This window comes from Molossus molossus, unplaced genomic scaffold (assembly GCF_014108415.1).
Source record: "Molossus molossus isolate mMolMol1 unplaced genomic scaffold, mMolMol1.p scaffold_m16_p_7, whole genome shotgun sequence".
Taxonomy (NCBI): domain Eukaryota; kingdom Metazoa; phylum Chordata; class Mammalia; order Chiroptera; family Molossidae; genus Molossus; species Molossus molossus.
Genome location: NW_023425401.1, coordinates 4,649,166 through 4,661,804, shown reverse-complemented (window position 1 = coordinate 4,661,804; position 12,639 = coordinate 4,649,166). Strand labels below are relative to the sequence as shown.

Below are 12,639 nucleotides of genomic sequence, written 5' to 3'. Positions count from 1 at the left end.
TTGATTTTGCATGTTTTGTGGCAAATTAATTTCTCGACTGAGCAAGGTAGCTCATAAATCACCTGCCTCTTAAGCATGAACAAAAAACCTGAGGAAATGTATCAGTGATGGAAATGAACCCATTTTTAAGTTAAGCAACTCACGTAAGACAAGAACGGCTTATGCTTTACAAAACACTGATTTGAATCAAATCAAGGTTTAAAAATGGTTTTTTTCCTTCCCTGCTTTTTGTTTTTTCCCCCTAATATGTTTTTATTGATTTTTTTAGAGAGGAGGAGGGAGCAATGGAAACATCGATGGGCTGGCTCCTGCGTGCCCCCTACTGGGGATCGAGCCCGAAACCAGGGCATGTTCGAGCCTGACCGGGAATTAAACTGGGACCTCTCAGTCCATGGGACGACGCTCAGCCCACTGAGCCACACTTGCCGGGCTGAACTATTTTTTCCATCACCATTTATCGCCTCTGTGCCGGCTCCCACCTCCACCATCCCCCACCCCTGCAATCACCACACTGTTGACCATGTCCACGAGTCCTCTTTTATCTTCTTCTTGGCTCAGTCCCTCCACCCACTCCCAGCACCCCACCCCCACACACACCAGAGCTGTCTGCCTGCCCTCTATCTATGAGTCTGTCTCTATTTTGCCCCGCAGTTCAGTGCTCATTAGATTCCCCATATGAGTGACATCGCACCGTGCTCCCTGCTTTCTTTAATCACGAAGGAAAATGTGCAGACACCTCTTCCTGAGGCTGGCCTTGCTCTGACCCTTCCTGCTCGTCCGCAGTGAGGACCCATTCCGGACAGAGCGGACCCTCAGCGCGGCGTCTCCGGATCACTCGACGAGAGCGCCGTGTGCCGGCCACGGGAACCGGGCCCTCGGGAGCTGCTCGCACGCACAGTGAGCGGGGCCACGGGCATCGAACCGGGAACTGCTGAAACGCACTCGCATAAATCGAGTGTGTACTCGGGCAACAAATTCACATCTGACCTTCCTGACCTTTCCGTATTGATCATCCTGAAGCTGGTAAGTTCAGGAGGAGGCTGATGCCAGGAGGAAAACGGAAAGGAAGAAACGGCACCTAGGAGAATGAGTAACAAAAAGCAATAGAGCCCGGCCGGTGTGGCCCAGTGGGTGGAGCATCATCCCAGGGACTGAGAGGTCCCGGTTCGATTCCCGTCAGGGCACACGCCCGGGTTGCCGGCTCCACCCCCAGTAGGGGACGTGCAGGAGGCAGCCCGTCACTGTATCTCTCTCATATCGATGTTTCTATCTCTCTCCCTTCCTCTCTCTCTAAAAAAAAAAATCAATAAAAACATATTTTAAAAAAAAGCTACAGAACTGGATGATAGGAGCTGGTTCTCAGGGAGAAAAATAAACCCAACATTAGAAAACAAAATGCCAGGACTAAACCGCACAGGAGGAGCGCTCCCAAGTCCGGGCTGCACGCTCTCCCCACCATCATCGTCCGCACATCAAACGCTCCCACTCGCCCGATGCACCTGCCACCAGCTCCTCGTCCCTCACTGTCCCGCGCGAGGCAGGAAAGCCAGCCACGCGGTCCTCCCCATGTGAAGACCAGAGCACAGCCCTGTCCTGGGAGTCGAACAGGTAAAGACGTGAGTAAAATGGCTTCGGTCATAAACCAGAGGCGAACAGGGCTGGCACACGAGCCTGGCCCTGCAACCGCCCTCTCTCCCAGCCTGACGACCCACGCGAGAAGGGGCGAGGGGTCATCGCCCGCCAACGCTACAGGCGGCATCGCAGATTCGCCGAAGCTTTTGGTTCAGTAAACTTCTTACATGAAATCAGGCAAAACTGCTGTCACTGTGACTAGACTTCTGTTTTCAGAGAAAAGAAGAGATGAAACTTTCACATCGGTAGCGAAAGATGATCCCGTGATCTCTCAAGAGGACGTGGCTCATTTGGGTCCGGGCTGAACATCCCCCCGGGGTTCTGCATCTTTCCTGGCACAGTCGTGCTCGGCAGAGGCGGTGCCAACCCCACCTCTTCAGGGGGGCTCAGCAGGGACACTTAGCTGACTAACCCAGCAGAGCTCCCAGGACGGACACGACACACGGAAGTCTGTCTGTCTGCCCGCTGGGCACCTTGGCTTGCTGAGTGCTGCTGCAGAGCGCAGACAGGCCGGATGGCAGAAGCCACAGCAGAAAAGCAGCAGACAAAACAACCGTCTTGAGGGAAAGTGAGGTGCCTGCCACCCAAGAAGGGGTTCTCGTTCCACTGGCTTAAAATAGCGTTTCCTCTGCCTGGTACTCAACTGGCTCCTTCGGGAAATCAAGGGCGAGGCCTGGAGATGTGCATTTTAACTAACAGCCAGTTGATCTTGATGCGGATGGAAAACACACGATCGGGCTGAAGAACCTTTCAAACCTGTGGGCCGGTTTCCTACATTTGGTGAAAGTGACATGTGATGAACTGTGGGGTCCCTTTGAAATTTAATTTCCATGAGATTATGGAGGCGGGAAAAACCAAACAGTAACAACCCCAACAGCTGCAGCAATAGTACTACAATAAACGTGAGAACATATATGAAGTGAATGCGCTATACTGTCATGCTTAAGAAATCAGGCTCTGGGTTCAAATACACCTCTGACAAGCTCTGTGACCTTGAGGAAAGTCCCATTTTGTATGGGTGCAATACTCAGCTTACAGAGAAATGAGGAGCAAGTAACTTTGTGTTAAACTCTTACCTAAAATTACAAACAATGGAGATACGTAATGGTAGAAAAAAATGCACAAATCTGATTATGTTTTTAGTTAAAAACACAAATTGTGAACATAAAAAATCATAATATTATTACCGTAAAATATAGATATACAGCCAATAAGCACATAATAAATACTCAACATCCTTAGCCATCAGATAAATGCATATCAAAACCACAAGGAGATCCCACATCATCCCATTAGCATGACTCTGATGAAAAAGTGGAGAAACGGAAACCTCCCCACTCACTGGGGAGAACGTAAACTGGCGCAGCCACTTTTGAAAAACAGTTTGGCATTTCCTCAAATGCTTGACTGTAAGAGTTAGCACAGGATCCAGCAGTCTCACGCCGAGCTCTATCCCCAAGAGAACTAAGAACAGCTATTCGAACAAAAGCTAGTGCATGGATGGTCACGCAGCATGATTCATGACAGCCAGCAGGTGGAGACAATCCCAATGTCCATCACCTGATAAGTGGATAAATGTGACAGATACAAGCAATGGAATATTATTCAGCAATAAAAAGGAATAAAATACTGACGCATGCTACAACATGATAAACCTTAAAAATTTTTGTGCTAAGAGAAAAAAGCCATTTATGCAGGACCATGTATTATACAAAAGCATTTATATGAACTATTCAGAATAGTGGTTGCTGGGGGAAGGCATTGTGGGTGATAACAAAGAGCTTCTTTTGAGGGTAATAAACATGGTTTTAAATGGACTGTGCTCATAAATGCACGATTCTGTGAGTAAGCCATTGAATGATACACTTCAAATGGGTGAATATGGACTAAAAATCAATGAAGCCATTTATACATCTATGTGTATATGAAGAAGGAAACATGCCTCTATGGCCGAACTCTGCGATGGTCTTTGTGCCTGGCACCCTTTGCTTTGGTGAACTGCCACAGCCCCCAATCGGTGGCATTCCAGTGGCGCTGTCCCAAGCCCCACCGGCCACAGAAACAGCCACTTTCTGTCTCTGTCTCCTGAGGCCTACTTATATTCAACTGTGTATTCTGTGTATACCCACACTTTATCCAACAAAGCCTTGCTTTCTAGCTTAGATGATCTCTCAGGTTAGGTTCTTTGCAATCACAAAGCTCTGTTTGATATCCACACAAAACTGCTCTGGCCCTTTCTCCAGAAGTAACTTGATAATTTGCTATAAATTCAAACACATTTTTCTATGCATATACGGTTACATATCCACATATACAAATATGTCTTAATAGCATAACACGATATATGGCACAGACTATACCATAATTAACTTTATTGTTCTTCCATGAAGAGTTGTTTCATTTATCTGTTTTTCTTTTAAAATCAAGGGGAGTAGGGAGCATCCATCAAAAAATATGTCAGGTTAACATTCAACAAACATTTCATAATTTAAAAAATAAAATTTTTTATCTTCATCTGAGGACATTTTTGCATTTTATCTTGAGATATAGAGTGGGAGGGAGAGAAGGAGGAAGAGAGAGAGACGGGGACAAACTGCAACCGAGGTACGTGCCCTTAGCAGGAACCAAACTCAGGTCTCTCTGGTCCGCAGGCCGACGCTCTAACCGCTGAGCCAAACCGGCCAGGGCTGAAAAAATATTTTTTTTTACATACCTTATATAGGAAGCAGAAAAATAATTTCTAATTAATTTTTTCTTTTTTTTCTAATTAATTTTTGTTTACAATTAAGTTTGGCAGATAATATAAAACAATTATGTCAGGAAATAAGCAAAATCTCATGATAGTCATCTCATACCTTGAAGCTATGTATGCAAATTCAGTTTGATTTTATTAAATGTCAACTATGTGATGTTTTTCAATGTGCTGATTATATTGGCCTTCAACGTGTCTGAAAAAAGTTTACAGCTTGGCATACTTATCCTCTTTGTCAACATTTTGAAATTGTCACAAATGCAAAAATGGATAAATAAAATTTTCAGACAATTAAATATATTTAGGACAAAAACAGTTTATGACGTTTGTTATAATAATAAAGTCTACACTTTTTGTGCTTACTCAGTCTTGTTATCTGTTTTTCTCAGAACACTCCTTTGAGGCAGATATTGTTATTATAATAGCCCAAGGGCACTGTGGCACAGCAACTCTAAGCGAAATGACGAATAAGCCAATTTCAACACACGCTGATAGATGTAAACAAGAGTTAAGTTCCTGCGGCATATTTCTGGTCACAAAAGCATCACCAAACTTCTACCGAAAGGCCCCAAACACTGCTGACAGTAGACACTGAAGCCTATGTGAGCTATACGTTTGAGAAAAATGAATAAAAACTCGTACGATAATTATTTTCCAACTCTGCATTCGGTTCAGGGTCTGGGGTGGTCAGAGCCCACCCTCGCTGCTCAGTATGCTGGGCGGGACCCCAGCAAAGGCAGGACAGGTCCCACCACAGGGCCACATGCTGCCGCAGACTGGAACAATGGACGCACCAACGTCTCCCGGGGGGTGGGAGGGCACCAATCCTGAGAAGACCACGAAGATGCGGGGAGAACATGCAGACTCCACCCCGACAGTGGCCCAGGCTGGGAGCCCTTTCTTTCTTCTCAGCAGCATTACGGGAACCCCACTGAACAGAAGACGTCGCCCCAGGACCTTCTCTCGTTTTCACCGGCAGATCTGCGCTGTGAAGTCAGGTCTTTCGATTCCTGAAGTTCCTTCCTTAACCGACAGCCTCTGTGGTGTCGTGACAGTGATTGTAGCGCCTAGCTGAAGAGTTGAGGAGTTTTTATAAGACGCAGTTGCATTAAAACAACATGTAACCAGAGGCCTGGGTCCATGGAACAGACTGACCGCTGCCATGGTTGGGGGGGGGGCGTTCTGGATGAAAGAAGGTGAAGGGATTAGGCGAAGAACATATATGTGTAACTGTGTAACCCATGGACACAGACCCCAGTGTGGTGAGGGCCAGAGGAGGAGGGGGTGGGCAAAGGGGAGGAAAATTGGGGACATCTGTAATAGCATCAACAATGAAAAAATAAGGGAAAAAATCTATAGTTACACAAATCCTGCAAGCAACAAATCAGTTTTCTGAATCAGCACAAAGAGTTATTAATCCTGAGCTCTTTACTTCTTGGCAATGAGAGCTATAGTATCAGTTCCATCAGCACTCTGATAGAGGTGGAATCAAATTAATTCAAGACACCTGCTTGATAGACTTGGGCTTTTTATGAACAACAACAACAAAAGAACAGGTTGGTATAGACCCCTAATGGTGTATTTGTCCTGCATCATAAGTAGATACACAATGCCCTAAGAATGAAAAAATAATGTAAAAGAGAGTATAATTACTATAGACATTGTTACACAGGTCTTTCCATATGTATGCATATTTAATTAAAATGATATTTATCTAAAGGCTAATGAGACTATTTTGAATCGTATTTACTGAAAAGCTAATGAGACAGTAGCATACGAGCTGTTTATTAACTGGAAAACAAGACATGTGAACTCTGTACACAGTGAGAGAGGACCAGAATTCAAATTAAAATATCACTGAAAGCTATTCGGAAACCTTACAGGGAAAAAAAAAAAAAAATCCTATTAGAGAAAAGAAAGACCATGTACAGTGTCAGCTTCCCACTTAAACTGATAGGTACAAGAAAATTTATATTCCAACCCAAGAATCTACCTAATGAGAGAATATGAAAGATACCTTCATTTTCAGGATTACAGTTGTTCTAGGTATTTACATACAAATCATCTTTCAATTGCAAGACGGGCCTGATGCCTTTTGGGCGGAAATGAAATTTCACGACACTGCGCTTTGAAAGAAGCACCTCAGAAAACACTGGATATTTCACTGAGCCGGTCACAGTTCACTGATCACCTGAGTGAGTGGAAAGGAACCGTGTTTAAAGGCAGAGGGAAATGCCAGTCACTTTCTCAAATAATAGTTACAACATGATTAATAAAAACAACAAAGTTTGAAGGCTCTCACCTTGAAAACCCAAACATTCCAGAAATGTCAAAATGGCACCTATTGTCAAACTCGAAGTAACAAAATTGCTTAACACAGAACCACGAACTACTGCCCATCAAATAAACAGGAACTCATGTTAAGATTAAGGAAGAAAAGTAGCAAGTGAGTTCAAGTCTGGACTCTTGAAGAAAGAACATTCACGAACAACTTTCTGAATGACAACCTTGGTTAGATTGTTTCTAACATAAATAACAGGACTCATACATCCGTGTAACTTTAGGTAAAAAATAAAATCCATGTATACATTGCAACTGTTCTCTGCAGGTAATTCAGTATTATGAATTATCTAAACAAACATCAAAAATGAATTACCAGAAGGTAGTAAACATTGCTCTATTGAAAACTTTTCTGTGTATACTCTACATAAATGAACATGAAAGAATTAAATCGTTGCTAATTTATTTGTCAAGGAAAAAATGGTCCGTTAGTATTGCACCTGGGTCTTTTGAAAGCACTTCCCAGGAATATGTCTTCCTGTTAACACTTATCCAATGGTATATTTATTAGCTGTCATATTAAGGCCTTGCCAAGAGACTTTTGAAACATTTATAAAGTGACACCTTCTACATTCAAAATGAGATTGTACTTAATCTATTCAAAGAATCTGAAATAGCATATTAGATATGTATCGACTGCTGAACATGCTCCAGCAAGATAAAGATCTCTGTGAAAATAAGAGCCACCTACCACAGCCGATGTGGCTCAGTGGTTGAGCGTTGACCCATGCACCGAGAGGTCACCAGTTCGATTCCCAGTCAGGGCACATGCCCAGATTGAGGGCCTGATCCCGGGGGCGGGGGACATGCAGGAGGCAACCCATCAATGTTCTCTCTCATCGGTGTTTCTATGTATCTCTCCCTCTCACTTCCTCTCTCTCCATAATCAACAAAGAAAAAAAATTAAAGTTGCGCTCAGAATATAATAATAACAAAACTAGTCACCTGAGCGGAAGGGAGAGGACTTTTATTTGTATGTAAAACTCAATTTCTTATCACTTAACTGCTTGAGTTAATACATAGCTATCAAAGAGCAGCAGACACATAATCAATACCTTCCCATGCAGCTGCTCCCGGGCTCTCTGTAATACATGCACCAGAGCTCTGCAACACGGAAAATACCGTTAGGTCTTCCCAGGCCAGTGTAGCTTGTCCAGCTATTGAATATTTTGGCAATAAATATGTTCATACTCTTGAGTGTGTGAGAGAAAAATTAGCCCTTTAATTAGCAGTAAAACTCGTCTAGATATGAGCCATCTGGCTTTTATCTCTGATACACTCCGAGATCGCCTCATGTTATCGGAGCAGTTTTTAAGGTGCCAGGCAGAAGTTGCTAAGCTCAGAGGACAAACTTTAACTCCGCTCCCTTCGCAGGAAGTAACAGAACCAGCTGCTCCGACGTATTTGAGTCGGCTCTAAGTCAAAACCATGAAGTTGTCCTCACGGCTACCCACTTCCCGGCTGCCAGAACAGAGCGCTCTGAGGTCCCCGTGCAGACGACACACACAAGCCACTGCAGCCGGCTCCCCTGGACGGTGAGGGCACTGCCCCCGAACCCGCGCGGACAGCTCTGCTGGGCCTGAGCCGGTCAGCAGACACCCTGAGCGCACGTGGCACGGGCACTGGGCTCGTCGCTGACACAGAAAGGTTCCTTCTTTCTAAGTGAGAAGACGTAAGCAGGAAAAACAATGTAGCACAACCTGGTCAATGTCACAGCAGGCTCTGGGAAGACTGCTGCGGGTGCCCACCTGAGTTCTCTGCCCTGGGGATTCTGACTTATCTGTGAGCCACGGAGTCGTTTTCATCAGCTGCAGTCGCTTGATTTTACGTCATAGGACAGGAAGCACTGAAATGTACCTCATGAAATAAAACGCCCTTTGAACTTTGTTTCAGGTTTACACAGGAGGAGCTTTAGACGTCCGGTACAACGTCAGACATACTTCTTGACGAGGTATGGTCGGCGGCCTCAGCAAGCCGCACCTGGACGGGGTGGGGAGACTGAGTCGAGGCGGCGTCCAGAGGAAGCGGCCTTCAGGCTGGCGCTGGGCAGGACAGGAGGCCTCCGGCAGACAGAACAGAGTGTGTGCGGGACGGGGGCCGAAAGGAGATGAGGCCGGCGGGGAAATAACACTGGGGCTGTCCTGCATCACCTAAGACAGTTAAAACCAGGACCACCTCCTTTGAGTTTCAGTGGGGCTGCCAGCACATACAAAGACATCCATGTCGTCGGCACACAGTCCCATGGGCGGTGGGGTGCAGGTGATGAGATGAAGGAGGCGGGCACACCCGCAGTGACGAGGCCCAAATCAGGCCGCAGTCTCCTCCCCACTCGCCCTTCGACTTCCGCGGCTTCACTCTGTCGCGGTTTTTTCAAATATATTCATTAAAAAGTTGATCAAGACAGTGAAAGTGATACAACGTGCGCGCGGTTGTCTGAGTCCGTTATGCACCCTGCAGTACCATTACAATTAAAATGACTGTACGGACGGGCTGTGGGCCTGTGTACTCGAGCACCCGGGACCCTTCCGCGCCAGGTGCAACCGCTGGGGCCTGGGCCGGATTCACGGTGATGAACAGGGACGACTGCCCCGGAACAGCCAGGATGGCAGCCTGACCCAGAACAGTAAGAACGCGGAGAACAGGGGAGAAGAGTTCAAGGGGAGACAGGAAGAGGAGGAGCCGGGGCGCGGGGACTGGGCGTAAGGATGGGCGCACGCCAGGTTCATTGGTTCACCGCCCGGCGTTCCCTGCAGGCCTGGGGTACCCGGCACCGCGGCTGGTGGGGCGAGCTGAGCGGAGGTCGGAAACACCAGCAACCCGCTGGGCTGGAACCAAAGTGGAGGCTGGTGCCACCCGCTGGAACGGCGAGTGAAGGGGAGAGACGGTCCGGTCCTCATGAACGGGTCAAGCGTGGGAGGCGCCTGGAGGTCGGGGTGCAAGAGAAAGGTCTCCGTTGGAGCTGGAGTCTGGAGCTGCTGGTGTGTGACTGGCAGCTGGTCTTTAGGAGGACCAGTGATTCGGGGAACCTGAGCAGTGAAAAGGGCCAGGGGTCCAAGAAAGAATAACAACATTTGACTTAAAAAAAACCCACAAAATCAGAGGCCTGGGCATCCTCATCTCCTCTCTGCTCCGATTTCTCACCTTCCACGGGGAAGGTGGGTGAGACTGAGCCCCGTTGGAGTAAGAAACACAATTAAACCCCCCACCCAGGCCTCATGGTCAACACCCCTAGACTGGACCATGTACCCACACATCTGAGGAGCAGCACTGTACCCCCCGCTGACGTCCATGCTGCAGTCCAGACCCCAGAAGGCAAGAAGGGTAAGTGGGGAAAACCTCGCCCTGAAATCCCCTTCCCCAAAGGCCTTCAGCAGTAGACAAGTGAATATTGGCACTAAGTTTTTCCACCTCTTTATTTTTCATTTTTCTTTTCCTCGGTCTCACCCTCCCGAATCCCCTCTGCTTCTTCGTTCAGATGTTCAAGTCCGTGAGCATCTATGCATACGTCGCCCGGTCAAGGATAGATTTAAATATCTGCCCAGACAGATTTAAATACCGCTGCCTCTCCCGCCGGCTTTATTTATATTTCCACTGCGCTTCTGGTATAGTTCATCGTACCCCCTGGCAAACTGGACAGAGGTTGCGAACTTCGGCGTCCTGCCCCGACGCGAGCACGCTGCCACGGCGGGTTCCAGCTCCGCCAGGCCAGCACTGCCCTCTTTTCTTTCTGAAGAAAGGAGACCCAGAGGCTTCCGTGTTGTGAACGAGCAACCTGAGCGCGTCGGACGCCCAGCGCAGAAGGACCCAGGAGCAATCTTTGATTCGTGCGCCCGCTGCTGGCCCGCTCGGCCTGGAGATCGGGGACCTCGAAGGAAGATCCACAGACAGCGAAACCGAGTCACGGGCAGTGACTGGGACCAAGGCCCAAAGGACAGCCAACAGCTGGGACTCTTCCCCGCATTTCATGAAGAGCCGTGTATACACACACTTTACACTGGCCTCAAGGACAAGGTGGCATTCGACCCGAATGGGGAAGAGGAGAACCAAGGGGTTGGTGTCCCGATCTGAACTGTAGCCTAAATCTTAGATTCCATTACGGATGCTCTTTCAGGCACCAAAAACAGTAGTTCGAACGTTCCTGGCCGGGGCCCAGAGCACTGTCCCATGCCCAGGTGGGTCCCCAGCCAAATATGGAGATACCCCAACAAGATGCCAAGTGGTAATTTACATGCACAGGGCCAGCAGGACCATTCCAACAGTAAAATGTTAAAGCCATAACTAGAGAATGCTTGATATTTCTACTGTTGTGTTTAAAATGTCCTGGGTGCCCCGCCACTGTGGCTCAGTGGTGGAGCATCGACTCACGCACCAAGAGGTCACTGGTTCAATTCCTGATCAGGACGCTTGCCCAGGTTGTGGACCTGATCCCCACTGGGGGGCATGCAGGAGGCGGCCAATCCATTTTCTCTCTCCCTCTCCCTTCCTCTCTCTCTCTCCAATATCAATAAAGAAAAAAAAAATTTTTTTTTTTTAATAAAAATAAAATGTTGTGGGTGGTCAGTCATGGTATCCACCCTACAAAGGTCATTTCACTGTCCTCTGAGCTGCTCGGCTGTCACAGGACAGGAAGTGAGCCACAATAAGAAAAGCTCATCAAGAGGAGAAGATACAAATACCTAGTCCCAGACTTCGGGCCTCTGTCTGGGACACGTCAGCCTTTTGCAGGGAAGCGTCTGCAGAGTTCAGGTCACTAACCCTACCACTCAGAAGGAACACGGTGCAGGAAGGGGGCAAAGAGGCAGATCCAAAGATTCAAGCGATCGCTCGATAACCCGACGTGACCAAGCCCTCTGCAGACGAAGCCCTTGCTGCCTCCATGACGCCATGAGCCTCTGCCCTGCCCACTGCCCAGTCTGCCCCATCCTAACATCGCCTCTCCCTCCGGACGCATACACTCATTCGCTTAGGAAAATGTGAGCTGAATCCCTACGATAAGCCAAGTACTTTCAATGGGTAACTTTTTAAAAATGGGAGGGGATGTATGTACACTTACATATACACACAAACACTCACCAATTATATACCTGGGCCTCAATGCGACCTCCATTTGGGACTATGTCCAAGCATGTCAGCGATTTAAACTCGAGTGTGAATGTACATGCACGTGTGTGAGTGAGCCTGCATCTGAGAGAGTGGCAGAGAGGAGGAGGGCGGGATAAGAAACTGAAGGTGCATTAAGACGTGGCAGGAGAAACCGTAAAAGGCTCCGGAGGCAATGAAAACACCTTTAAAGACAAACAGTGAAGTGGGCCCCTTCCCCCCTGGGATCTCACTCGCCCCGATTCCTCTGCTCGCTTGTCCGTGGGCTCCTGTGTCCCGCACGGGACACGCATCAGAGACCTGCCTTTACAGCTGTTTGCAGAAACACCTATGCCATAGACTTTCAGCTGACAGCTAAGGACGTTTTATTCTCAAAAAAAAAAAAAAATTAGACACCAAAAAGACCCACAAAAGAGAGAGAGAGAGAGAGAGGGAGGGAGGGAGGGAGGGAGAGAGAGGACAATCCCCAACTCACAAAAGAGGCAAGAGAAAGATCTGGCCAAGACAACACCTTAACATGACTGTCTCACCATCCATTCATTTTTAGTTTGATTTTTATTTCTTCTATCACAAAGCACTGATTCTAAACTAGCAAAACCGTCCCTCTGTCCACGTGCTGTCCTGCAAAAAGAAAAAATACTCTTATTTGTGTGTCTGGTTCACAGGCTTGAGAATGAAGGGCTGTGGTCCGAGGTGAAGAGGCTCCTGCTGGTGGGTCTGCCGCAGGACGGGGGCGTTCTGGTGCCGAAGGGCAGAGCGCTCTGGGGACCTGGGGGCGGCGGCAGAGCAGAGGCTCAGAGAGGCCTCTACCTGTC

General features: G+C 47.6%; 1 protein-coding gene across 17 annotated transcripts in view; it reads right to left on the bottom strand.

Moving 5' to 3' along the window:
- IMMP2L (inner mitochondrial membrane peptidase subunit 2) overlaps positions 1-12,639 on the bottom strand; it is a 690,201-nt gene that overhangs the window by 558,186 nt on the left and 119,376 nt on the right. Inside the window, exon 5 of one of the 17 annotated variants that reach the window (XM_036246432.1) lies at positions 3,174-3,192. The exons of the other annotated variants lie outside the window; for them this stretch is intronic. Coding sequence (XP_036102325.1) covers positions 3,189-3,192 — 4 coding nt within the window. The 3' untranslated portion in view covers positions 3,174-3,188. Of the gene's footprint in view, positions 1-3,173; positions 3,193-12,639 lie in introns of those variants that run through there. 17 annotated transcript variants of the gene reach the window in all.